General features: G+C 34.7%; 1 protein-coding gene across 1 annotated transcript in view; it reads left to right on the top strand.

The window, feature by feature from the left end:
• Nucleotides 1–8,333, top strand: part of LOC149792314 (limb region 1 protein homolog) — a 45,331-nt gene extending 36,998 nt beyond the window's left edge. The window contains exons 8-9 of the mRNA XM_089970890.1: nucleotides 543–700; nucleotides 6,314–8,333. Of these exons, the coding sequence (XP_089827016.1) occupies nucleotides 543–700; nucleotides 6,314–6,540 (385 nt within the window). The 3' untranslated portion in view covers nucleotides 6,541–8,333. The remainder of the gene's footprint in view (nucleotides 1–542; nucleotides 701–6,313) is intronic.
• The last annotated feature ends 19,573 nt before the right edge of the window (nucleotides 8,334–27,906 follow it).

Genomic DNA, 27,906 nt, shown 5'->3' with positions numbered 1-27,906 from the left:
TTGGTTGGAGAGATGGAATTGGTTGGAGAGATGGTCTGTAATCAGGTGGAGAGAAGGTCTGTAATCAGGTATAGAGAAGGTCTGTAATCAGGTAGAGAGAAGGTCTGTAATCGGTTGGAGAGAAGGTCTGTAGTCGGGTGGATAGAACTGTAATCGGGTAGAGAGACGGTCTGTAATCAGGTGGAGAGAAGGTCTGTAATTAGGTGGAGAGAAGGTCTGTAATTGGTTGGAGAGATGGTCTGTAATCAGGTGGAGAGAAGGTCTGTAATCAGGTATAGAGAAGGTCTGTAATCAGGTAGAGAGAAGGTCTGTAATCGGTTGGAGAGAAGGTCTGTAGTCGGGTGGATAGAACTGTAATCGGGTAGAGAGAAGGTCTGTAATCAGGTGGAGAGAAGGTCTGTAATCAGGTGGAGAGAAGGTCTGTAATTAGGTGGAGAGAAGGTCTGTAATTGGTTGGAGAGATGGTCTGTAATCAGGTGGAGAGAAGGTCTGTAATTGGGTGGAGAGAAGGTCTATAATTGGATGACCTTAACAGTTTTCAGATATTTAATGTCAGCATCTGTTGTTGGGTTTTACAGCCTTCCATTTTTCTGCCAAATTCGCCCAAAGGAGCATGACACTTCCATGCTGAAGATAATTGGGAACTGTGTGGTTCTGTTGATCCTCAGTTCAGCATTGCCAGTTCTGTCTAGAACTTTAGGTAATAATTATAATATTAATAGACTTTGTTTGAAGAGAGTAGCAAGGTTTTATTTTATAAATTTGTCGACCATTTGGCTTAGATAATTACATGATGCTCATACAGTATCATACTTCCTGCCCCACCCTCTCACTCAGAAATCATGCCATCTTAGTGCCCCACCCTCTCACTCAGAAGCCATGCCAGCTTAGCACCCCCACCCTCTCAGAAGCCATACCAGCTTAGTGCCCCACCCTCTCACTCAAAATCCATGCCAGCTTATTGCTCCCACCCTCAGAATCTATGCCAGTTTAGTGCCCCCACCCTCTCACTCAGAAGCCATACCAGCTTAGTGCCCCACCCTCTCACTCAAAATCCATGCCAGTTTATTGCTCCCACCCTCAGAATCTATGCCAGTTTAGTGCCCCCACCCTCTCACTCAGAAGCCATGCCAGCTTAGCACCCCTACCCTCTCACTCAAAAGCCATGCTAGCTTAGTGGCCCCACCCTGTCACTCAGAAATCATGCTAACTTAGTGTCCCATGCTCTCATCCAGAAACCATACTAACTTAGTGCCTCCACCCACTCACTCAGAAATCATGCTAACTTAGTGTCCCACAATCTCACCCAGAAACCATGCTAGCTTAGTACCCCCACCCACTCACTCAGAAACCATGCTAACTTAATGCCCCACCCTCTCACCCAGAATCCATGCTAGCTTAATGCCCCCACCCACTCACTCAGAAACCATGCTTAGTGTCCCACCCTCTCACTTAGAAGCCATGCTACCTTCATGCCCCCATCCACTCACTTGAGAGCCATACTAGCTTAGTGCCCACACCCACTCACTCAGAAGCCTTGCTAGCTTAGTACCCCTACCCACTCACTCAGAAATCATGCTTAGTGTCCCACGCTGTCACTCAGAAACCATGCTAACTTAATATTTCCACCTTAATCACAAGCCATGCCAGCTTAGTGCACCCACCCTCTGCCTCAGAAATCATTTTAGCTTAGTTCCCCCCCCCACTTACTCAGAAACCATGCTAGCTTTTTAATGTCCCCACTCTCTCACTAAGACACCATGCTAGCTTAGTGCCACCACCCTCTCACTCAAAAGACTTGCTAGCTTAATGCATACATGCCAACCATTATGCTTTTGGCATAATCATTACGCTTTCTTAGACTAAATTATGCCTTACGCGTATCTGTGTTCGGATTACGCATTTTCGGTATATCCCCCTCCCAAAAATATTATTAAATTTGTTTTCTCATGCAAGCGCCTTTGTACGCCTCTACTCCATTCACATACAATCGCTTTTTGACACCTCTACACCATTCTCATGGAAGCGCCTTTCGATCCCTGCTGTAAACATCAGCCATTTTGAGTGGGTTTTCGTAGCACCACCTTTGGGGAAAACCTTCTATTAGATACTACATTTATTGCTGTGAATGACCATTATGTCAGATCACTTGGTTGCTGTTTATGCTCTGGTCGAAATCTGCTATTTAAAGTAATTGGGTCATATTCTTCACTCTCCAAAATGGAGGCCGCGGATTTCGTTCAGTACTTACTTGAGTTTTCACGGTTAGAATCACAACTATGAAAGCTTCAATAACTTAGGTAAAGGCTCTGATATTGATGTAGGCAGCAATTAGTTTTTATAAATTATCAAATTCAGATGACTTATTGATGTAGATGCAGACAAATGGCAGCTACGGTTGGTCACGTGGCTTCACTGACTTGACGGTGAATGAATTCTCTGAAGATTTTAAAGCACATAAAAAAATTCTTCCTTGAAAAATAATTACACAGCTATAACGATCAGACTTTACTCTTAAATTTTTCCATACATAATAGATGTGTACCAAAAATGTGAAATGGTTAAAATTGCTGTTAAACATAATATACACTGCATTGTTTAACCGTTAACAGGCAAGCCTATGTGTATGGAGTCGAATAGGTAACAGGTATTCTATTTATAGCGCACTGCACTGGGTAACTTTGCTACATGTGTATCGAAGAGCTAAAAAGATATACACACTCTTTAGAGTCTGTGTAAGAGACTTTGACAACGAAAAGGGCAAAGTTAGAGTGCTCTTCTTTTTTTACCAGAATTAACAGTAGATTCCGCTGGAGAAGAAAAAAAATATTTGCTTGATAATGTTTTGAATAAACATAACTGTGAGAGATTGTTCAGTATTGTTAACAAAAAAAACAAACTGAATTCAGATGCAGGCTCAGTAACCCAGCACTTAGTGCTCTGCTACTGGGCATAGCAATCATAGTTTCAGCTGGTACAAAGTGTTTTGAAATCCAATAGGAGAGTCTACTGCCTTTTAAAGCTCAAAATGTTATATACAAAAACTTGAAGCAGTAATTGATTGTAAAAGTCCAGAGGGAAAAATAAATCATTTTGTACATGTGCTCATTGAATTTTAATCATGTTATATGTGGATTACTCTTTTTCTGCTCAGATTACTCTTTTTGCCCACTTGGATTACACTATTTCCTCACCAGGGGTTGGCATATATGTTAATGTCCCCACCCTCTCATTAAGAAACCATGTGTCAGTTGAGAAACATAATCCCATTGCTGTTGGCTGCCTGAATGTGGCCTTGGGGAACGCACAGTTACCTTTTCCTTTGCATGATACAGCCAGATAATGTCCTGAAAATGCCTTTTAAAAAAAGCAACTCTTTCTTTCTCATTCTCTGTTTTGTTTTAATTGACTGAGCATTATGTATGTATACGTAAGCAAAGATATTATTTCTAACTTTCCGTAAAATAAGGAATGATATATATGTGAAACTTTTATAGCATTAATAAGGAATGATACATATGTGAAACTTTTATAGCATTAATAAGGAATGATACATGTGTGATACTTTTATAGCATTAATAAGGAATGATACATGTGTGATACTTTTATATCATTAATAAGGAATGATACATATTTGATACTTTTATAGCATTAATAAGGAATGATACGTATGTGATACTTTTATAGCATTAATAAGGAATGATACATATGTGATACTTTTATAGCATTAATAAGGAATGATACATGTGTGATACTTTTATAGCATTAAGAAGGAATGATACATGTGTGATACTTTTATAGCATTAAGAAGGAATGATACATGTGTGATACTTTTATAGCATTAATAAGGAATGATACATATTTGATACTTTTATAGCATTAATAAGGAATGATACATATGTGATACTTTTATAGCATTAATAAGGAATGATACATGTGTAAAACCTTTATAGCATTAATAAGGAATGATACATATTTGATACTTTTATAGCATTAATAAGGAATGATACATATGTGATACTTTTATAGCATTAATAAGGAATGATACATATGTGATACTTTTATAGCATTAATAAGGAATGATACATGTGTAAAACCTTTATAGCATTAATAAGGAATGATACATGTGTGATACTTTTATAGCATTAATAAGGAATGATACATGTGTGATACTTTTATAGCATTAATAAGGAATGATACATATTTGATACTTTTATAGCATTAATAAGGAATGATACATATGTGAAACTTTTATAGCATTAATAAGGAATGATACATATGTGATACTTTTATAGCATTAATAAGGAATGATACATGTGTGATACTTTTATAGCATTAATAAGGAATGATACATGTGTGATACTTTTATAGCATTAAGAAGGAATGATACATGTGTGATACTTTTATAGCATTAATAAGGAATGATACATATTTGATACTTTTATAGCATTAATAAGGAATGATACATGTGTGATACTTTTATAGCAATAATAAGGAATGATATGTATGTGAAACTTGTATGGCATTAATAAGGAATGATACATGTGTAAAACTTTTATAGCATTAATAAGGAACGAGACATGTGTGATACTGTTATAGGATTAATAAGGAATGATACATGTGTGATACTTTTATAGCATTAATAAGGAATGATACATGTGTGATACTTTTATATCATTAATAAGGAATGATACATATTTGATACTTTTATAGCATTAATAAGGAATGATACGTATGTGATACTTTTATAGCATTAATAAGGAATGATACATATGTGATACTTTTATAGCATTAATAAGGAATGATACATGTGTGATACTTTTATAGCATTAAGAAGGAATGATACATGTGTGATACTTTTATAGCATTAAGAAGGAATGATACATGTGTGATACTTTTATAGCATTAATAAGGAATGATACATATTTGATACTTTTATAGCATTAATAAGGAATGATACATATGTGATACTTTTATAGCATTAATAAGGAATGATACATGTGTAAAACCTTTATAGCATTAATAAGGAATGATACATATTTGATACTTTTATAGCATTAATAAGGAATGATACATATGTGATACTTTTATAGCATTAATAAGGAATGATACATATGTGATACTTTTATAGCATTAATAAGGAATGATACATGTGTAAAACCTTTATAGCATTAATAAGGAATGATACATGTGTGATACTTTTATAGCATTAATAAGGAATGATACATGTGTGATACTTTTATAGCATTAATAAGGAATGATACATATTTGATACTTTTATAGCATTAATAAGGAATGATACATATGTGAAACTTTTATAGCATTAATAAGGAATGATACATATGTGATACTTTTATAGCATTAATAAGGAATGATACATGTGTGATACTTTTATAGCATTAATAAGGAATGATACATGTGTGATACTTTTATAGCATTAAGAAGGAATGATACATGTGTGATACTTTTATAGCATTAATAAGGAATGATACATATTTGATACTTTTATAGCATTAATAAGGAATGATACATATGTGATACTTTTATAGCATTAATAAGGAATGATACATGTGTAAAACCTTTATAGCATTAATAAGGAATGATACATATTTGATACTTTTATAGCATTAATAAGGAATGATACATATGTGATACTTTTATAGCATTAATAAGGAATGATACATATGTGATACTTTTATAGCATTAATAAGGAATGATACATGTGTAAAACCTTTATAGCATTAATAAGGAATGATACATGTGTGATACTTTTATAGCATTAATAAGGAATGATACATGTGTGATACTTTTATAGCATTAATAAGGAATGATACATATTTGATACTTTTATAGCATTAATAAGGAATGATACATATGTGAAACTTTTATAGCATTAATAAGGAATGATACATATGTGATACTTTTATAGCATTAATAAGGAATGATACATATGTGAAACTTGTATGGCATTAATTAGAAATGATACATATTTGGTACTAATTTCTATTTTGTAGTCCAAACTTTGCATATATGTGATACTGTTGACTCCTGAACTTTAAGACATTTACACACTCTCTGGTTATAATTGTTTTCATGCATTGTAGTCCAAAATCTTTATGTTATAATTCAGGATCTAATGTATTAGACACCAGGTTACTTTTGTATGTGATCACTAAGAAAATAACTGGTTTATTAATTCATTTCATACCTTGTTTTCCTCAAATTTTTTAAACTAAAAATTTGACGTTGAGTAGCAGGTGAAATTCATTTTGATCCAAGTTTTATTCATTTTATTTTTATCTATTAAATTTAGGAATCACCAACTTTGATTTGATTGGAGACTTTGGGAGCATGGACTGGCTGGGAAACTTTTACATTATCTTCACCTACAATGTGATCTTCACTGTGGCCACGGTGTTATGTTTAGTCAACAAGGTTACAGACACTGTACGACGGGAGATTTTCAGTCGACTCTCATCAGTGTTCAGTTATGAGAGACCAAGAGCTTTTTCCCTTAATGGTGACCTTTTGAGTGATTAACTGTATTCCATGAGAATTTCCTTGTTGTTTTGATTGTTATATGTTTTGAATATTATTATTATTATTATTATTATATGTTTGTTTTTTCTTTTATGCTCAATGCCATACTACTTGTTGTTTCAGGAAAATATAAAAATCAAGTGGTCAAGTAAATACGTTTAATTATTATGGCTGCTGTAAATTATACTATTGTAACAAAAGGTAATTTACAAAATCTTAGAAAATTCAGATTTTGCAAGTTAAGGGCTGTACCATTAAAATATATGTGGGATGCAGAGAAGTTACTTTCAATGCAGAGTAATCACCCATAGGTGCAATTTAGAATTTTGTATTTTTTCATATGAACTCTTTGAGTAACCAGAGTACCAATGCATATATTTTAAAAATATGCCTTCTCTGGTTACCAGGTGTGTTAAAATGGAACAACCAAACAAACAATGTTCATTATTTAGTGCTTATAGTCATTTCAGTGCAATGCATTCAACCTCCTCATTGTGTGAAATGAACCTCACTTGACTCATGAATATTAGATGCTTATAAAAACTTTGTGAGTTAGCATGCAAGTTATTGTAAGTGAATAACAGTATGTGATGTGCATTTCATTATGAGATTTACAGTATGTGACATACAGTGTGTTTATTTCATTTCGTGAGTTATAGTATGTGGGATACAATATGTTTATTTCAGTTTGAGTTACAGTATGTGGGATAGAGTATGTGAATTTCATTATCAGAGTTACAGTATGTGGGATAGAGTATGTGAATTTCATTATCAGAGTTACATTATGTGGGATAGAGTATGTGAATTTCATTATCAGAGTTACAGTATGTGGGATAGAGTATGTGAATTTCATTATCAGAGTTACAGTATGTGGGATAGAGCATGTGAATTTCATTATCAGAGTTACAGTATGTGGGATAGAGTATGTGAATTTCATTATCAGAGTTACAGTATGTGGGATAGAGTATGTGAATTTCATTATCAGAGTTACAGTATGTGGGATAGAGTATGTGAATTTCATTATCAGAGTTACAGTATGTGGGATAGAGTATGTGAATTTCATTATCAGAGTTACAGTATGTGGGATAGAGCATGTGAATTTCATTATCAGAGTTACAGTATGTGGGATAGAGTATGTGAATTTCATTATCAGAGTTACAGTATGTGGGATAGAGTATGTGAATTTCATTATCAGAGTTACAGTATGTGGGATAGAGTATGTGAATTTCATTATCAGAGTTACAGTATGTGGGATAGAGTATGTGAATTTCATTATCAGAGTTACAGTATGTGGGATAGAGTATGTGAATTTCATTATCAGAGTTACAGTATGTGGGATATAGTATGTACATTTTCAATTTGAGAGTTATAGTATGTAGATTATAGCATTATGAATTACAGGATTTCAGCAATGGATTTATACATTGTTGCACAAATAGATTTTGTCAGTACTTAACTTGACAGTCTTGCATTCTTTGATAGAGAACTGACATTGGAAAGGGGGGTGGGGGATGGAGGACAGGAACTTTTGTCTTCACAGATGGATCATTGTTGATTTTGTTTTTTAATTCATGCTTTGTAATAACTGAAATTCACTGAAAATTATACCAAGCATAAAAATCACTTCACAATAAATGTCCAGATCTTTGCGTAAAGATGGAATATATCACAGGCTCATAAAATCAATTATATTTAGGATGTATTGAAGATAGGTGACAATATAAATATCGTATTTACTGTATATGTTGGGATACCATATTTGTTTGGACACCATAAAGTAATTTTTAAAGTAATTTTTTTGTTCACTCTATGTTCTGGGACACATAGTTTGTTTTTTTTCAAGTCATAAGTTGTGGAACTCCTTTTAAATCATTTGAAAATTACCAGGCAGAAATGTACTCCAACTTTCTTTTTTCTTTTTTTTAAAATATAAAACTACATCTTGAATCCACTGCAACTTCAACTCCTCAACCCAACCCTTCTAATGCACACATACAATCCATTCTTTCAGTGCATGCATATTTTTTTAGCTTTCTCATGCCGTGAAAAATTATTATGGAAGCAACATGTCTCCTGAAGCAGAAACTGCAAGGAATAAAGTCAGATTTTTAAAAAAATCTACACCAATCTCACACTTTTTACCCCCCAAATTATTGACAGACCATCCAGGAATGAGATCAAAATATGCTAGAACTTCATCCATGTTAATGGTCATATATTATTAGCGAAATCATCTTCTTCTCTTCTGACCTTCACAAATTTATCAAATGATTTTATTTTCTCCTGATCTTCTAGACAACATTATGCCATAAGTGTCCATGCACAAAGCACTATATTGTTTCACTTTAAATATTGTTCCATTGTTTTAATTTATGTTCAAAATTCATGTGAATACCGGTGAAAAGGAATCATAGCCTCTGTTGGCTAACTTTGTGTATATTTTTTAAAAAATCCACAAAAAAATAATCCAAAGTCGGCTTGCTTTGTAATAAAATAACCTTTGTGTTTGATATCTTTTTAAAAAAAGTCTACTTAAAAGTATCTAATTGCAGTGAATACCAGTGAAAAGTAACCAAAGTTAAGTTCCCTATGTTGGCTGACTCTGTATATATTTAAAACAAAGAAACAAAATTTATCACACTTAAAAGAGACTAAAGTCAGCTTCCAAGGTTGGCTTGCTTTGTAATAAAATTAACCATTTTGTTTGATATCCTGTCTATAAATTCGAAGAATGAGTTTACTGCTTGCTGCCAGTTGTGTGTATTCACCACCCAGGCTTGGCATCTGTAGTCATAATTAGTACAAACGGGCATTGATGTCTGCAGGGTAAATAGTATACACAGCAATAGCATGCTTTAATAATACTTTCTGTAACCCATGCTAGCAAAAAGATTGTCATTAGCACTCAAGTGGATGTGTTTTCCAGTATTTGTATTGGCGAGATACTGTCATATAGTTGACCTGAATATACGTCTTGTTTATTTTGCACCTTACACCATGTCATGTGTGAATGGCAGATGCATTTACATCATTTGATTATTTCCCTCTTGTTTGTGATTTTGTTGGATCCAGTTTTCAGTCAGATGATATATTCAAAACTTTGAGTACAACCAGACACAATTTGTTTCTTCATGTTCACATCAATGAACAATGTGTCACGTGTTTTCTGACACAAGCGGTACAGGAAAAAGTTTAATTATTTTAATGTGTCCCAGTATATATGGTAAATACCATAATCAACATAAGATATCAGCTACATGAATCCTCACAATAATTTACTTTTTTTTAAAACCTTTTTCTTTTGTTTGTTGTTCTGCTTGTAATAGAATGCAAAATGCTTTGATTTTATGGTCAGTTTTTTAAACAGATTTTTGCATTTTTATTTAAATACTAAATGCCTCTGTATGTATAGGAAGAAGGTTTCATTGAAAATTGTTTAAATTCATCAATATGAATCTTGCCAAATTGCCACCAGAAGAAAATATGTCAGAAAATTTAAGATCACTAAAACTGCTGATGCTAATTGTCTCCTCTGTGAATCCTAATGAAAACAAATGTGCCACTTTTCCAGTAGTCTTCATTGTACATGTAGGCATCACTCACTTTAATAGTAGTGTCTTCGTTGTACATGTAGGCATCACTCGCTTTTCCAGTAGTGTCTTCGTTGTACATGTAGGCATCAATCACTTTTCCAGTAGTGTCTTCGTTGTACATGTAGGCATCACTCACTTTTCCAGTAGTGTCTTCGTTGTACATGTAGGCATCACTCACTTTTCCAGTAGTGTCTTCATTGTACATGTAGGCATCAATCACTTTTCTAGTAGTGTCTTCATTGTACATGTAGGCATCAATCACTTTTCCAGTAGTGTCTTCGTTGTACATGTAGGCATCAATCACTTTTCTAGTAGTGTCTTCATTATACATGTAGGCATCAATCACTTTTCCAGTAGTGTCTTCATTGTACATGTAGGCATCACTCACTTTTCCAGTAGTGTCTTCGTTGTACATGTAGGCATCACTCACTTTTCCAGTAGTGTCTTCGTTGTACATGTAGGCATCAATCACTTTTCCAGTAGTGTCTTCGTTGTACATGTAGGCATCACTCACTTTTCCAGTAGTGTCTTCGTTGTACATGTAGGCATCACTCACTTTTCCAGTAGTGTCTTCATTGTACATGTAGGCATCAATCACTTTTCTAGTAGTGTCTTCATTGTACATGTAGGCATCAATCACTTTTCTAGTAGTGTCTTCATTGTACATGTAGGCATCAATCACTTTTCTAGTAGTGTCTTCGTTGTACATGTAGGCATCAATCACTTTTCCAGTAGTGTCTTCGTTGTACATGTAGGCATCAATCACTTTTCTAGTAGTGTCTTCATTGTACATGTAGGCATCACTCACTTTTCCAGTAGTGTCTTCGTTGTACATGTAGGCATCAATCACTTTTCTAGTCGTGTCATTCTTGTTCATGTAGATATCAGCATAAAGATTTTGCATTACTATGACACTGTTGTAGTTACAGTCAAGAACCTTGTTGTGTTTATTCATTATTGAGGGCACTGCTTATTACAGGCAGAAAAGGTTACAATGTCTTAATTTTCATGTTCCATTCTGTTAAGTTTTTGCACTTAGCTTCGTTTCTCTGACACTGTTTTATGTACAGGCATGAAACTTCATGGGTTTGGTCATCATGTCACCTGCTGCTTATCACAAGCAATGAAGGTTACAGTGACCTAGTTTTCTTGCTCCAGTTATTCTGTCATTGTCTTTAGCTCAGTTTCTTTGACACTTGTTTGTACAGTCATGGAACTTGACATGTGCATTTCTGTTTGTAGTCATGGAACTTGATATGTGCATTTCTGTTTGTAGTCATGGAACTTGACATGTGCATTTCTGTTTGCACAGTCATCAAACTTGACATGTGCATTTCTGTTAGTACAGTCATCGAACTTGACATGTGCATTTCTGTTTGCACAGTCATCAAACTTGACATGTGCATTTCTGTTAGTACAGTCATCGAACTTGACATGTGCATTTCTGTTTGTACAGTCATTGAACTTGACATTTATGTTAAAGGATACCTCTCAATATTTGCCTCAGGGATTAAATGGGTGGGTAGGTGGGATTAAATGGGAAGTGGGTGGGTGTAATATGTTACAGAGTCTATTTAAGACTTGTACCTCTACAGTATTATGTTTGCTTTCATAAATAGACATGTAAATTGGAAACATTTGAAGAGTCAGTGCCCAAGTAGGGTGCTGTGTTTTGCTACCAACCAGGGAACGGATATTTCCTTATGGGCGGTGGAGCATTCGTTAATAGTTAGATTAACACTAGACAAGATTAATTTAAACAAGACTCAGTTTCTCATGGACCACATGCATTTGATGCCCTGCCATAAAATTTGAATGGACATTTTGTGTTTTATTCTTGTCCTGCCATCTGGCCATCTGTCAGTTTGGTTAGATTTTGTGTTTTATTCTTGTCCTGCCATCTGACCATCTGTCAGTTTGGTTAGATTTTGTGTTTTATTCTTGTCCTGCCATTTGGCCATCGGTCAGTTTCGTTAGATTTTGTGTTTTATTCTTGTTCTGCCATTTTGCATTTAGGTCAGTGGCACAGGGTTGTTTGACCATTCTACCAAAAGTAAAACTATGTGACCAATATTTCATGCCTCACTAACTTTGGTAAGAGATGGACTTTTGGGACACTTGTGTTTGTATGAACACATTTCACGTTGGCAAATTAACAACCAAACATGTTTCTAAAAATTGTCAAAATTAATTATTTGAAGTATTATTTTGAAGGAAAAAACTCATAATTCAAGTCTTCTTTTCTGAATGTATGTATTGTCTTAGAATGGCATTCACTTTAATCCAGTATTGGAGGATTTGGTTCATCATAAAGTAGGTTAAAGTGACGTAACCATCCTTTGGCTGCTGTGACCTATACATAATCTCTCCTCAAGTTTGTTTGTGAAGCAGTGTGCATTGGAAGTTTGTATCTTGATCAGTGTGCATTGGAAGTTTGTATCTTGAATTAAAATTAAATCACTAGCAGGACTGTCTTTAACTCTTAATTAGTGATTGATTGTTAAAACAGTATATCGGCGTTTAAAGTTGTAAACATACATATTGTTTATCAGTTTTTTATTTTTCTTATCAATATATTTTTATCAGTGCAATACATGTATGTAGAATCTCTTGAAATTGAACCAGTTGATGTATTAAATCAAATGTCTGTACAAACGTAGCACATCTGTATGTTTTGAGTTAATAACAGTTATTAAAGACTGACATTATGATTGCATCTAAAGCATCACATTCATTATGAGACAACATTCATGTTTGATTAGTATGTTCAAAGGTACTAATTTACTTCATATGGTAATAACTAGAAAATAGTGCTTCACAGCAAATGCAGTTGTCTCCCTTTTTAGTACTGTAAAGAGTTGTCTCCCTTAACATGTAGTCAACCTCTGTAACAGGAACTGTTCTTCCATAGACACTTGGGTCAAATACAACTTAATATATACCTGTATATATCAGAATATTTTTCATTCAGGATAATATATATTTAAATATATTTACCAAAATGAATGAAACTTGCATCCAGAATAATTCTGAAAGTCAGGTACATGTATCTTGAAACACTAAACAAGGTACAAGGAGCACATGCTTTATAAATCTCAAAATACTGTTAACACATGTTACAAGGAGTACACACCTTATAAATCTAGAAATGCTATTGACACATGTTAGAAGGAGAACATGACTTATAAAGCTAAAAATACTATAGACACACGTTGCAAGGAGAACACACCTTATTAATCTACACACTTTATAAATCTAGAAACACTGGTGACATATGTATTTGGTTTGAACCTGTTCTTGTATCTTAGTTATGATCTTTTGCTAAAATATTTTAGATTTTAGCCATTTTGTTCCTCTCATATGAGTTCATCTCTTTTTTTGTGGCAAATAACAGCAGAGGGCATGTCATGATAAAAGTGGAACCACTGTATGCATGTCCATCTCTCATTTTGTGTCCAGTTGTATCGGTGGGTATGACCTCATCAAAAGGGAGTCAACATATACAAGTCCATCTCTCTTTTGTGGCCAGTTATATCAGTCGGCATGACCTCATAAAAGGGAAGCCACTATATAGAAGTCCATCTCTCTTTTTGTGGCCAGTCAAAGCAGAGAGTATGACATCATCAATGGGGAAAAACTATAATTACCAAATAAACTTGGCTTGAAACTTGTTCCTCGATAAAATTTTACATCAATTTCAAATAACAAGGAATTGATTGTGTCTTGTACGGGCTATAGAAGAATTACTTGATTATGAATTTTCCATTTCAGTAATACATTCTTGATGAGACTATACCCATAGATTTAAAACGGAAGGTTTTAAAAATATGTGAGCAATTTATTTTCCTCAAACCATTCTCGATACCAAGAATATAGTAACTCAGTTAAATACTGGATTTATAAACCTTGTAGTTACACATATACGGGTGAGAGGCCATGTGTTGCTATTAAAACCATAATTAATTGACCAAACAGGTGAGAGGCCATGCATTGCTATTAAAACCATAATTAATTGACTAAACAGGTGAGAGGCCATGCATTGCTATTAAAACCATAATTAATTGACCAAACAGGTGAGAGGCCATGCATTGCTATTAAAACCATAATTAATTGACCAAACAGGTGAGAGGCCATATGTTGCTATTAAAACCATAATTAATTGACCAAATAGGTGCTTATTCAGAGGTCTGTTTTCCACCACAGTCAGAGAAAATGCCATGACTCATGTTAGTCCTTTTTGTACATCACAGTCCTGTCTTTAAGAAATTAAATAATTCCATTTTATGAGTAGTTCTTCGAATGTCGGTTAAAATTCCCATAGAATAAATTGTGAGTTTGATCTGTGTTGATTGTGCTGGTTTTGTTGCAAATTTTCTTAATGCCTTGACTGGGACACGTTATCATTTTTATTTCTAAATCCAGTTTGCATTAGTATTTACAGAGTATATCATTTATATAATTATTATAGTTTTGGATTATGGACCAAAGGTTTATAATGATGTTTAAAATTATATTTTCAGATTTTTTCCACCTTTTTATTTTTGCTCATTTAAAAAGTTATTGACTGTAGTGCATGCGTATATATTACAGTATCAACAGTTTACATAATAAATGTGTGCAATTTTATGAAATTGTTTCATCAAGTTCTAAAAATTATAGAATCTATAAATCAAATACTTTTCTTTAGAGTTACACAGCAGGACTGGCACAACTTAAACTAAATGCTTCCATTCTACATTAGAATCAAGATGACATAACAAATCACGATTCAGTCAGCATACAAATTCAAACTAGTATGGAAACATTATGTTGGATTTATGATGGCATAACAATTCACCCTAAAATTAACTGTGTAGATAATGAGAAGGTTAGCTGTTTCTTGTTGTTAATGAACGAAGTGACAGACAAAGAAAAATGATAAGCTCTTGCAAGAGTGTTAGTGAAGTTGAGGACAGTAGAAGACTCAAATTATTAAGCCTGTAAAATTGGTAAGATTTGAAGTCTAAAACCAAAACCAATTAGAAGAAAGATCTAGTGTCCACAAGACAGGTTGGTCATGTTACAGCATGTTGCATGACACAACTTTAAAAGCTGTGCCAGGTCTCCTTAGTAGACATTGGAATATTTTGTATGGTCTATAAACTGTATGTAGTAATAATTTTTAAACACTTTTCAGAATATTACAGACATGTCCAGGAATGGTATAATTAAAATATGCTGACATTGCAATTATAGCTTGGTGTGTTGTATATACAGGCAGTATCTAGAAACTATTAGATCAGTCATTGTGTGTGTGTGTGTGTGTGTGTAATTGAGTAACCCATTCCTCATATTTGATACGTTCATGAGTGGAATATCATGCATTGATATTATACTCTTTAAGTACATAATATTGTGACATTACTTCAAGTGAGCTTGTAACATTTGAAGTTTTTGATCCAAGTTCTAATACCTATATAGTATTAAGGATTTAGAAAATTAATGTGTGTTTCATCAGGGGATATTTTAAGGATTTAGAAAATTAATGTGTGTTTCATTTTCATGATTTTGACTATTCACCAACCACAGCTTGGCAAAAGATTAATGTCTTTATCTTATTTCATGTAAAATGATGACACAAGAACAACGACCATCATATGTTTTTGAGCTGTAGTACATAAACTTAAAGACAGTCTATGATGATATATTTGTGAGCTAATGAACATAAGGTTATGAACAGTCCATCATCATGAATCATTGTAATCTATATGTGTTTGAGTCTTAGTGACCATATATTGATCTAAACGAGAAGTGTGCTGACCTTGTTTTGGTCATTTTTCAACTTTTTCCAGACTATTTTTCCAGTACATTTTCTGTTGTGTTTTTCCAGTACATTTTCTATTGTGTTATTTCAGAACATTAGTGTTTGTCAGTCGAATCTATGTTTTGCCAAAATAAATAAAAGTCTCTGAAAAGTTTAAGGTGTCAGTATAAGACTTAATAGTATTTGTAACAAAGCATTTTATTTTCTTGCCTTAGCTTTTTGTAAACAACAATAATGACTGTGATAATCAACGTAAAAATGCATGCCAAATTTAAAGTTGTATATTCACAGCTTCATGTATTTTGTGTAGGAGTTGTGTTGTTTAGAAATCCATTAAAGTTATTTAGCAATTCTTGATGTGTTCATTCATAAACAGTTGTTGGTAATTATGTACTTGTGTATTGGAATATTAAATATCAAGTTTGTATGTGCTTCATATCAATGAATAAAGGTGTTCAGACTTAATTGCAATAACCTTGTAAATATTATGGCAGCTTAAAGAATTGTCATTCCACTTTTTGTTTTGTTGTATCTTGCAAAGTTATATACCCTCCAGTCAGAAAGGATGACCTCCCTTAGAAAGTTAAGCCAGTGGTCTCCCTTTGCAAGTTAAGCGCTGTTATATAATTTATTTAATAAGAACAAATATGGTAAAAGTTGACTAAATAGACCAGTGAAAAGTTATCTAGGGTGGCCTTTGGTATAATGTCTACTTAAAATGGAAATAAAAATTTGATATAGCTCGAGTTTTTCCAATTGTTGTTTGGTAGATAGCCTTAGGCATTGTTTTACTGTAAGAAAGATCATTGAAAATCACTCTGTTTTAGGTAGGGTATGTCAATGAAAACCAGTCTTATGTTTTAATGTAGGGTAGGTCATTGAAAATCACTCGCATGTTCTCAAGTCTTTTTTAGTATTATTATTAATTTTATAACTATAGGAGTTAGTTGTGATTGCACAACATTGTCATCTTTGTAGTCCTTCATAAGCACTGAGTATAACTGGGTTGTATTAACAGTATACATATCCTTCATGAGCACTGAGTATAACTGGGTTATATTAACAGTATACATATCCTTCATGAGCACTGAGTATAACTGGGTTATATTAACAGTATACATATCCTTCAAAAGCACTGAGTATAACTGGATTGTATTAACAGTATACATATCCTTCAGAAGCACTGAGTATAACTGGGTTATATTAACAGCATACATAGTAGCCATTACTGACTTTATATTTAGTGAACCATTAATCACTGAGCATAGCCCAGTTATTTTGACTTTATACATAATAAACCATTAATCACTGAACATAGCCCAGTTATATTAGCCTTATAGATAATAAACCATTAAGCACTGAGCATAGACCAGTTATATTGACTTTATACATAATAAACCATTAAGCACTGAGCATAGCCCATTATATTAGCCTTATAGATCATAAACCATTAATCACTGAGCATAGACCAGTTATATTGACTTTATACATAATAAACCATTAATCACTGAGCATAGCCCAGTTATATTAGCCTTATAGATCATAAACCATTAATCACTGAGCATAGCCCAGTTATCATGGCCTTATACATATAAACCATTAAGCACTGAGCACAGCCCAGTTATATTAGCCTTATACATATAAACCATTAAGCACTGAGCATAGCCTACTTATATTAGCCTTATACATATAAACCATTAAGCACTGAGCATAGCCCAGTTATAATGGCCTTATACATAATAAACCATTAAGCACTGAGCATAGCCCATTATATTGGCATTATATATAATAAACCATTAATCACTGAGCATAGCCCAGTTATATTAGCCTTATACATATAAACCATTAAGCATTGTGCATAGCCCAGTTATATTGACTTTATACATAATAAACCATTAAGCAATGAGCATAGCCCAGTTATAATGGCCTTATACGTATAAACCATTAAGCACTGAGCATAGCCCAGTTATATTAGCCTTATACATAATAAACCATTAAGCACTGAGCATAGCCCAGTTATATTAGCCTTATACATATAAACCATTAAGCACTGAGCATAGCTCAGTTATCATGGCCTTGTACATATAAGCCATTAAGCACTGAGCATAGCCCAGTTATATTAGCCTTATACATATAAACCATTAAGCACTGAGCATAACCTAGTTATATTAGCCTTATACATAATAAACCATTAAGCATTGAGCATACCCCAGTTATAATGGCATTATACATAATAAACCATTAAGCATTGAGCATTGCCCATTTATCATGGCCTTATACATAATAAACCATTAAGCACTGAGCATAGCCCAGTTATATTGACTTTATACATAATAAACCATTAAGCACTGAGTATACCCCAGTTATATTGACTTTATACATAATAGAGCATTGAGCTTCAAGCATAACTGGGTTATATTGACTTTATACCCACTGAACCATTAAGCACTGATTATTAAGTGACCTCATATACCCAGACCACTTCACACTGATTCCACCTTACTTTGATGTTTTTCCTCAAATGTCACCCAGAACATCACACACTGATTCCACCTAACCTTGATATTTTTCCTCAAATGTCACCCAGAACATCACACACTGATTCCACCTTACTTTGATATTTTTCCTCATATGTCACCCAGACCACTACACTGATTCCCCCTTACCTTGATATTATTGCTCAAATGTCACCCGACCGCTCCAGTGGCCTAGTGGTTAGAGCGCCTGCCCCGGATGCGGGAGATCGTGGGTTAGAACCCTGGCCAAGTCATATCAAAGACTTAAAAAATTGGTACTAACAGCTGCCTTGCTTGGGGCTCAGCATTAAGAGGTTATTGTTAGGACTGGTCAACCTGGTGACAGGATAATGTGACTGAGTGGGACATCATGCTACATGTCTGCGGCATGATGCCCCAGTGCTAGACATCACTTGAAACTGCCACACTGCAGACATTGTAGCGACGTGACTGGAAAATTGTTAAAGCTACGTTAAAAATCTAAATCACACACACACAAATGTCACCCTGACCACTACACTGATTCTCCCTTACCTTGATATTACTGTTCAAACATCACCCAGACCACTACACTGATTCCCCCTGACCTTGATATTACTGCTTAATTTAGCCACCACCATATAAGAGTCTGGTATGTGCCCAAATGTTGCAGTTGAGAATTGAACCTAGTTTCGTTTTCTCACAGCTAGGTGCACATGCAAATAGACTAAAAGATTAGGACCAGCCAAATTAGTTTGTAAGTGGTGTTCATTACAAAACCACTACAGATGTATTTAATTGTCTGATATTAACACATATCAATAAAGTAAGAGGTCCAGAACAACTTGACTAATTAGTAAATATTTCATAATATCTAAACCACTACAGATGTATCATATTGTCTGACAGATAGGTACACATTCCAATACACTCATTGTCTGACAGGTGCACATTCCAGAGATACATATCATCTTGTCTGACAGCTAGGTACACATTCCAGAGATATATCAACTTGTCTGACAGCTAGGTACACATTGCAGAGATATATAATCTTGTCTGACAGCTAGGTACACATTCCAATACACTCGTTCTCTGACAGGTACACATTCCAGAGATATATAATCTTGTCTGACAGCTAGGTACACATTCCAGAGATATATCATCATGTCTGACAGGTACACATTCCAGAGATATATTATCATGTCTGACAGATAGGTACACATTCCAGAAATATATCAGCTTGTCTGACAGGCACCCATTCCAGAGATATATAATCTTGTCTGACAGCTAGGTACACATTCCAGAGATATATAATCTTGTCTGACAGGTACACATTCCAGAGATATATCATTTTGTCTGACAGGTACACATTCCAGAGATATATTATCATGTCTGACATAGGTACAGATTCCAGAGATATAACATCTTTTCTGACAGGTACACATTCCAGAGATATTTGAACTTATCTGACAGCTAGGTAAACATTCCAGAAATGTATCAGCTTGTCTGATAGCTAGGTACACATTCCAGAGATATAACATCTTGTCTGACAGGTACACATTCCAGAGATATATTATCATGTCTGGCAGGTACACATTTCAGAGATGTATCATCTTGTCTGACAGGTAGGTACACATTCCAGTACTCAATTTCTGACAGCTAGGTACACATTCCAGAGATACATCATCATGTCTGACAGGTACACATTCCAGAGATATATCATGTCTGACAGGTACACATTCCATAAATATATTAGCCTGTCTGACAGATACACATTCCAGAGATATATTGTCATGTCTGACATAGGTACAGATTCCAGAAATATATCATCTTGTCTGACAGGTACACATTCCAGAGATACATCATCTTGTCTGACAGCGAGGTACACATTCCAGAGATATATCATCATGTCTGACAGGTACACATTCCAGAGATATATTATCATGTCTGACAGATAGGTACACATTCCAGAAATATATCAGCTTGTCTGACAGGTACACATTCCAGAGATATAAAATCTTGTCTGACAGCTAGGTACACATTCCAGAGATATATAATCTTGTCTGACAGGTACACATTCCAGAGATATATCATCTTGTCTGACAGGTACACATTCCAGAGATATATTATCATGTCTGACATAGGTACAGATTCCAGAAATATATCATCTTGTCTGGTAGGTACACATTCCAGAGATATTTGAACTTATCTGACAGCTAGGTAGACATTCCAGAAATGTATCAGCTTGTCTGATAGCTAGGTACACATTCCAGAGATATAACATCTTGTCTGACAGGTACACATTCCAGAGATATTTGAACTTATCTGACAGCTAGGTAGACATTCCAGAAATGTATCAGCTTGTCTGATAGCTAGGTACACATTCCAGAGATATAACATCTTGTCTGACAGGTACACATTCCAGAGATATTTGAACTTATCTGACAGCTAGGTAGACGTTCCAGAAATGTATCAGCTTGTCTGATAGCTAGGTACACATTCCAGAGATATAACATCTTGTCTGACAGGTACGCATTCCAGAGATATATTGTCATGTCTGACAGGTACACATTTTAGAGATGTATCATCTTGTCTGACAGATAGGTACACATTCCAGAGATATATCATCTTGTCTGACAGCTAGGTACACATTCCAGAGATATATCATCTTGTCTGACAGCTAGGTACACATTCCAGTACTCAATTTCTGACAGCTAGGTACACATTCCAGAGATATATCATCATGTCTGACAGTTACACTTTCCAGAGATATATCATCATGTTTGACAGATAGGTACACATTCCAGAAATATATCAGCATGTCTGACAGGTACACATTCCAGAGATATAAAATCTTGTCTGACAGCTAGGTACACATTCCAGAGATATATAATCTTGTCTGACAGGTACACATTCCAGAGATATATCATCTTGTCTGACAGGTACACATTCCAGAGATATAAAATCTTGTCTGACAGCTAGGTACACATTCCAGAGATATATAATCTTGTCTGACAGGTACACATTCCAGAGATATATCATCTTGTCTGACAAGTACACATTCCAGAGATATAGTATCATGTCTGACATAGGTACAGATTCCAGAAATATATCATCTTGTCTGACAGGTACACATTCCAGAGATATATAATCTTGTCTGACAGGTACACATTCCAGAGATATATCATCTTGTCTGACAGGTACACATTCCAGAGATATAGTATCATGTCTGACATAGGTACAGATTCCAGAAATATATCATCTTGTCTGACAGGTACACATTCCAGAGATATATAATCTTGTCTGACAGGTACACATTCCAGATATATATCATCTTGTCTGACAGGTACACATTCCAGAGATATTTGAACTTATCTGACAGCTAGGTAGATATTCCAGAAATGTATCAGCCTGTCTGATAGCTAGGTACACATTCCAGAGATATAACATCTTGTCTGACAAGTACACATTCCAGAGATATATTATCATGTCTGACAGGTACACATTTTAGAGATGTATCATCTTGTCTGACAGATAGGTACACATTCCAGAGATATATCATCTTGTCTGACAGCTAGGTACACATTCCAGAGATATATCATCTTGTCTGACAGCTAGGTACACATTCCAGTACTCAATTTCTGACAGCTAGGTACACATTCCAGAGATATATCATCATGTCTGACAGGTACACATTCCAGAGATATATTATCATGTCTGACAGATAGGTACACATTCCAGAAATATATCAGCATGTCTGACAGGTACACATTCCAGAGATATATAATCTTGTCTGACAGCTAGGTACACATTCCAGCGATATATAATCTTGTCTGACAGGTATACATTCCAGAGATATATCATCTTGTCTGACAAGTACACATTCCAGGGATATAGTACCATGTCTGACATAGGTACAGATTCCAGAAATATATCATCTTGTCTGACAGGTACACATTCCAGAGATATTTGAACTTATCTGACAGCTAGGTAGACATTCCAGAAATGTATGAGCTTGTTTGATAGCTAGGTACACATTCCAGAGATATAACATCTTGTCTGACAGGTACACATTCCAGAGATATAACATCTTGTCTGACAAGTACACATTCCAGATACATATTATCATGTCTGACAGGTGCACATTTCAGAGATGTATCATCTTGTCTGACAGGTAGGTACACATTCCAGAGATATATCATCTTGTCTGACAGGTTCTCATTCCAGAGATATATCATCTTGTCTGACAGCTAGTTACACATTCCACAGATATATTATCTTTTCTGACAGGTACACATTCCAGAGATATATCAACTTGTCTGACAGCTAGGTACACATTCCAATACACTCATTGTCTGACAGGTACACATTCCAATTCACTCAATGTCTGACAGCTAGGTACACATTCCAATACACTCATTGTCTGACAGGTACACGTTCCAATTCACTCAATGTCTGACAGCTAGGTACACATTCCAATTCACTCAATGTCTGACAGCTAGGTACACAGTCCAATACACTCAATGTCTGACAGCTAGGTACACATTCCAATTCACTCAATGTCTGACAGCTAGGTACACAGTCCAATACACTCATCCTTTGAAAGCTAGGTACACACTCCAATAGACTCACTGACAGCTAGGTACACATTTCAATACTCATTGTCTGACAGCTCGGTACACATTTCAATACTCATTGCCTGACAGGTACACATTTCAATACTCATTGTCTGACAGCTAGGTACACATTCCAATACACTCACTGTCTGACAGCTAGTTACACATTCCAGTAGGGGCCCCGAGTGGCTGAGTGGTCTAAAGCGCTCTCCGTTACGGATCACTGCCATCTCACCTCTGTCTGCGTGGGTTCGAGTCTTGGATTCGGCCAATGTTGGTATGTGAGAAAGCTTGCCAGTAGCTTATCGTGGGTCGGTGGTTCTTTCTGGGGTTTTCCCGGGTTCTTCCTCCACTATTAATACTGGCCGCCATGTATAGCCTATCGTGTGCTGAAAAATGGCATTAAACCCCACAACAACAACAACAACAACACATTCCAATACACTCATTGTCTGACAGGTACACATTCCAATACATTCATTGTCTGACAGGTACACATTCCAATACACTCATCCTTGACAGGTATGCATACTAATAGATCATTGGCTGACAGGTATACATTCCAACATACTAATTTGTTTGACAGGTACACATTCCAACAGACACAAAGATCCAGACCAACTGAAATAATTAGTAAGAGATCCCACACACCTATACAACTACAGATATGTTTAGTTGTCTTGCATTTAAGTACACATTCCAACAGTGATATGGACTGGTTGCATTAGTTTGTAAGTGGACTCTATACATACCAATAGACTAAATTATCTGAACTGGTTTGATTAGTTTGTAAGTGGACTCTATACATACCAACAGACTGAATGATCTGGACCAACTGAATTAGTTTGTAAATGGTCTCTATACATACCAATAGACTGAATGATCTGGACCAACTGAATTAGTTTGTAAGTGGACTCTATACATACCAATAGACTGAATGATCTGGACCAACTGAATTAGTTTGTAAGTGGACTCTATACATACCAATAGACTGAATGATCTGGACCAGTTGGATTGGTTTGTAAGTGGTCTCTATACATATCAATAGACTGAATGAACTGGACTAGTTGGATTAGTTTGTAAGTGGACTCTATACATACCAATAGACTCTAATGATATGGACCAGATGAATTAGTTTGTAAGTGGACTCTATATATACCAACAGACTGAATGATCTGGACTAGTTGGATTAGTTTGTAAGTGGACTCTATACATATTTTAATGCATTAGCACTAAGATAAATTACCATGAAACCAATGATGTCTCTCAAACATGTATGAAGCATCAGCCCATGGAACCATGGTTGCTGCCTTTCTTTGTACAGGGTCAGACTCATTTTCCATGGTTTGTGTGTTCTATGCCCATCCAGCCTGGTCAGATGCCTCTGTCTGCCACTGTGAAAAGACACTAAGCTCACATTTTCTCAACATGATATAGCCAATAATATGTTAAAAGTACCATTAAAATTCCCCAACCCTATCTACCCATCAACTGATATAAACAACCACCATATTGTCTTGATGTACAATGTATTATAACTGGATAATGAGATGAAAGTCTAACTTGCCCTCCATTATCACTTTTATTTTTGATTTAAGTTATTCACTTTTTGTACACCTGCCAATATGACAGATTATTCCAATGTTGTCATCCATCTATCCATCATTGTCTATCTCAGTTCATTACAAAAATGTGAATTTTACACCAAACATTGTAAATAGCTTGCATTTCAGGTAAGAAAGAAGCCTGTCATCTCTGAGATCAAAAAGTCAAAGGTCAAGGCCACTGGGGCTGAAAAAAAATATGGTTCCTCTAATAAACATTAGTTCTACATCACTGACCTTGACCTAGTCCAAACTTTGTTGATGACTTAAACTAAGAGGAAGGAAGAAGTCTATCAGTTTTGGTGTCAAAAGGTCAAATATCATGGTCACTTTAACTAAAGGAGACAAATTACTTCAGCACAATAATTTTAGTTCCTAATCACAGACACTAACTAAATTTTGAATATGGTTTGCATATGGCTTATGGTAGAAGCCTCTTGATTTTGGGGTCAAAAAGTCAAAGTTAGTGTGGGTGAAGAAAAAACATTATGCACAAATTTCAGTTGTTACACTTTCACCAAAGTTTGTTGAAGGCTTTCAATCTGGATAAGAAAGAAGCATAAATGTTTTGGAATCAAAAGAACAGCTCCCTGTGACCAAGGCAAAATGCTTTTGCATATTAACTTTTGTTCCATGCAACATACCTTGGCCAAAATTTGTGAAGAACTTGCATTTAAGGTATGGAAGAAGACTATTGATTTTCAGGTCAAAAGGTAAGTAATCAAGGTCACTGTGACTCCAAAAAATGGGTTCTGCACAAAAGCTTTTATTATATAGTAAATTCCTTTACCAAATTTTGTGAATGGCTTGGGTAATAAAGAAGTCAATATATTTCAGTGTTGTATTGTAAATGGTCTTTGTCATGGGAAATTCACATTACTTTTTATTCCAAACTGTATACCTTGACCAAAGGTCAAGATTATTGAGAATCTTTGGAAAGTAAACTCCAGATTAACCATGTCATACAAATGGCTTAATGATTTGTAAAGTTTCATTAAAAGTCCTAATCACATACACACTATTGACTACACAGAGAACTATTAAACACAGGGTAAGTGTATAATTTACTGTTCACTATTTTTGTTGTTTAAAGCAGACAGACTCTGATGCTTTCAACAAAATTTTTTGTTGTATAAGCATGGAAGTGAGGTTGAAAGTTTTGACTGATTTAAAAGACTACTTAAGATATAGTGTTTCAATTCTGAAATATCCATAGACCAGTTAATAGAAATATCCTTAGACTAGTCAGTAGAAATATCCACAGACCTGTCAGTAGAAATATCCACAGACCAGTTAATAAAAATACCCTTAGACCAGTCAGTAGAAATATCAGTAGACCAGTCACTAGAAATATCCACAGACCTATCAGTAGAAATATCCATAGACCAGTTAATAGAAATATTCATAGACTGTCAGTATTTCCACAATTTCACCAACAATTTTAACAATAGATGTTCTGTTTAAAAATCAGTATGTCTTGAAGGGGAATATGAAAGATGTGATTAAATACCTGTCAGTTGTAAAGGGCTAATTATGCCTTAATGATTAGTCAATTTTAATTTTGGTTAGCTAATACTGTATATATTTAATTCCATAAATGCAAAGCACAGTACTATGGGCAGCACTGTTGTTCCTGACCTGTTTGAGGATGGTACTGCACCTGCCTTCCTAAGGTGGTACACCGCCCTCTTTTGGATGGGTCCTATACTTCTGGGGGTTGGGGATGCATCTGTCTTAAATCTGAGAGGTTTAATACATTGCACATCAACCCTTGCTGTTTTTTAGGAATATAGTAATATCAAGCCTTACTTTTCTCTAGGAATATTGTAACGTCAACCCTTGCTGTTCTCTATAAATATTGTACTATCAACCCTTACTGTTCTCTATGAATAGTGTAATATCAACCCTTTCAGTAATTTAGGAATATTGTAATATCAACCCTTTCAGTAATTTAGGAATACTGTAATATCAACCCTTACTGTTCTCTAGGAATATTGTAATATCAACCTTTCAGTAATTTAGGAATATTGTAATATCAACCCTTACTGTTCTCTAGGAATATTGTAACATCTGCCCTTACTGTTCTCTATGAATATTGTAATATCAACCCTTACTGTTCTCTAGGAATATTGTAATATCAACCCTTATTATTCTCTATAAATATTGTACTATCAACCCTTACTGTTCTCTAGGAATATTGTAACATCTGCCCATACTGTTCTCTATGAATATTGTAATGTCTGCCCTTACTGTTCTCTAGGAATAGTATAATATCAACCCTTATTATTCTCTATAAATATTGTACTATCAACCCTTACTGTTCTCTAGGAATATTGTAAAATCAACTCTTACTGTTCTCTATGAATATTGTAATATCAACCCTTATTATTCTCTATAAATATTGTAATATCAACCATTACAGTAATTTGGGAATATTGTAATATCAAACCTTACTGTTTTCTATGAATATTGTAATATCAACCCTTACTGTTCTCTAGGAATATTGTAATATCAACCATTTCAGTAATTTAGGAATATTGTAATATCAACCCTTACTGTTCTCTATGAATATTGTAATATCTGCCCTTACTGTTCTCTATGCATATTGTAATATCAACTCTTACTGTTCTCTAGGAATACTGTAATATCAACCCTTACTGTTCTCTAGGAATATTTCAATATCAACCCTTTCAGTAATTTAGGAATATTGTAATATCAACCCTTACTGTTCTCTAGGAATATTATAATATCAACCCTTACTGTTCTCTAGGAATATTTCAATATCAACCCTTTCAGTAATTTAGGAATATTGTAATATCAACCCTTACTGTTCTCTATGAATATTTTAATGTTAACCCTTTCAGTAATTTAGGAATATTGCAATATCAACCCTTTCAGTAATTTAGGAATATTGTAATATCAACCCTTTCAGTAATTTAGGAATATTGTAACATTAACCCTTTCAGTAATTTAGGAATACTGTAATATCAACCCTTTCAGTAATTTAGGAATTTTGTAATATCAACCTTCACTGTTCTCTATGAATATTGTAATATCAACCCTTTCAGTAATTTAGTATTATTGTAATATCAACACTTACTGTTCTCTAGAAGTATTATAACTTTTGAAGTTTTCTAAGAGCAATAAACTATGAAGCATTGCAATTTTCGTATCATGAGCACGATGGCAGGATATTAAAAAATAGGACAAACTTACATACTTGGAACTTCCGTGCTTTGAGTTAAATCTGGAATT

This window comes from Sinohyriopsis cumingii, chromosome 9 (assembly GCF_028554795.1).
Source record: "Sinohyriopsis cumingii isolate HCF-2022 chromosome 9, ASM2855479v2, whole genome shotgun sequence".
Classification (NCBI taxonomy): domain Eukaryota; kingdom Metazoa; phylum Mollusca; class Bivalvia; order Unionida; family Unionidae; genus Sinohyriopsis; species Sinohyriopsis cumingii.
This window is presented reverse-complemented; position numbering and strand designations above follow the sequence as displayed.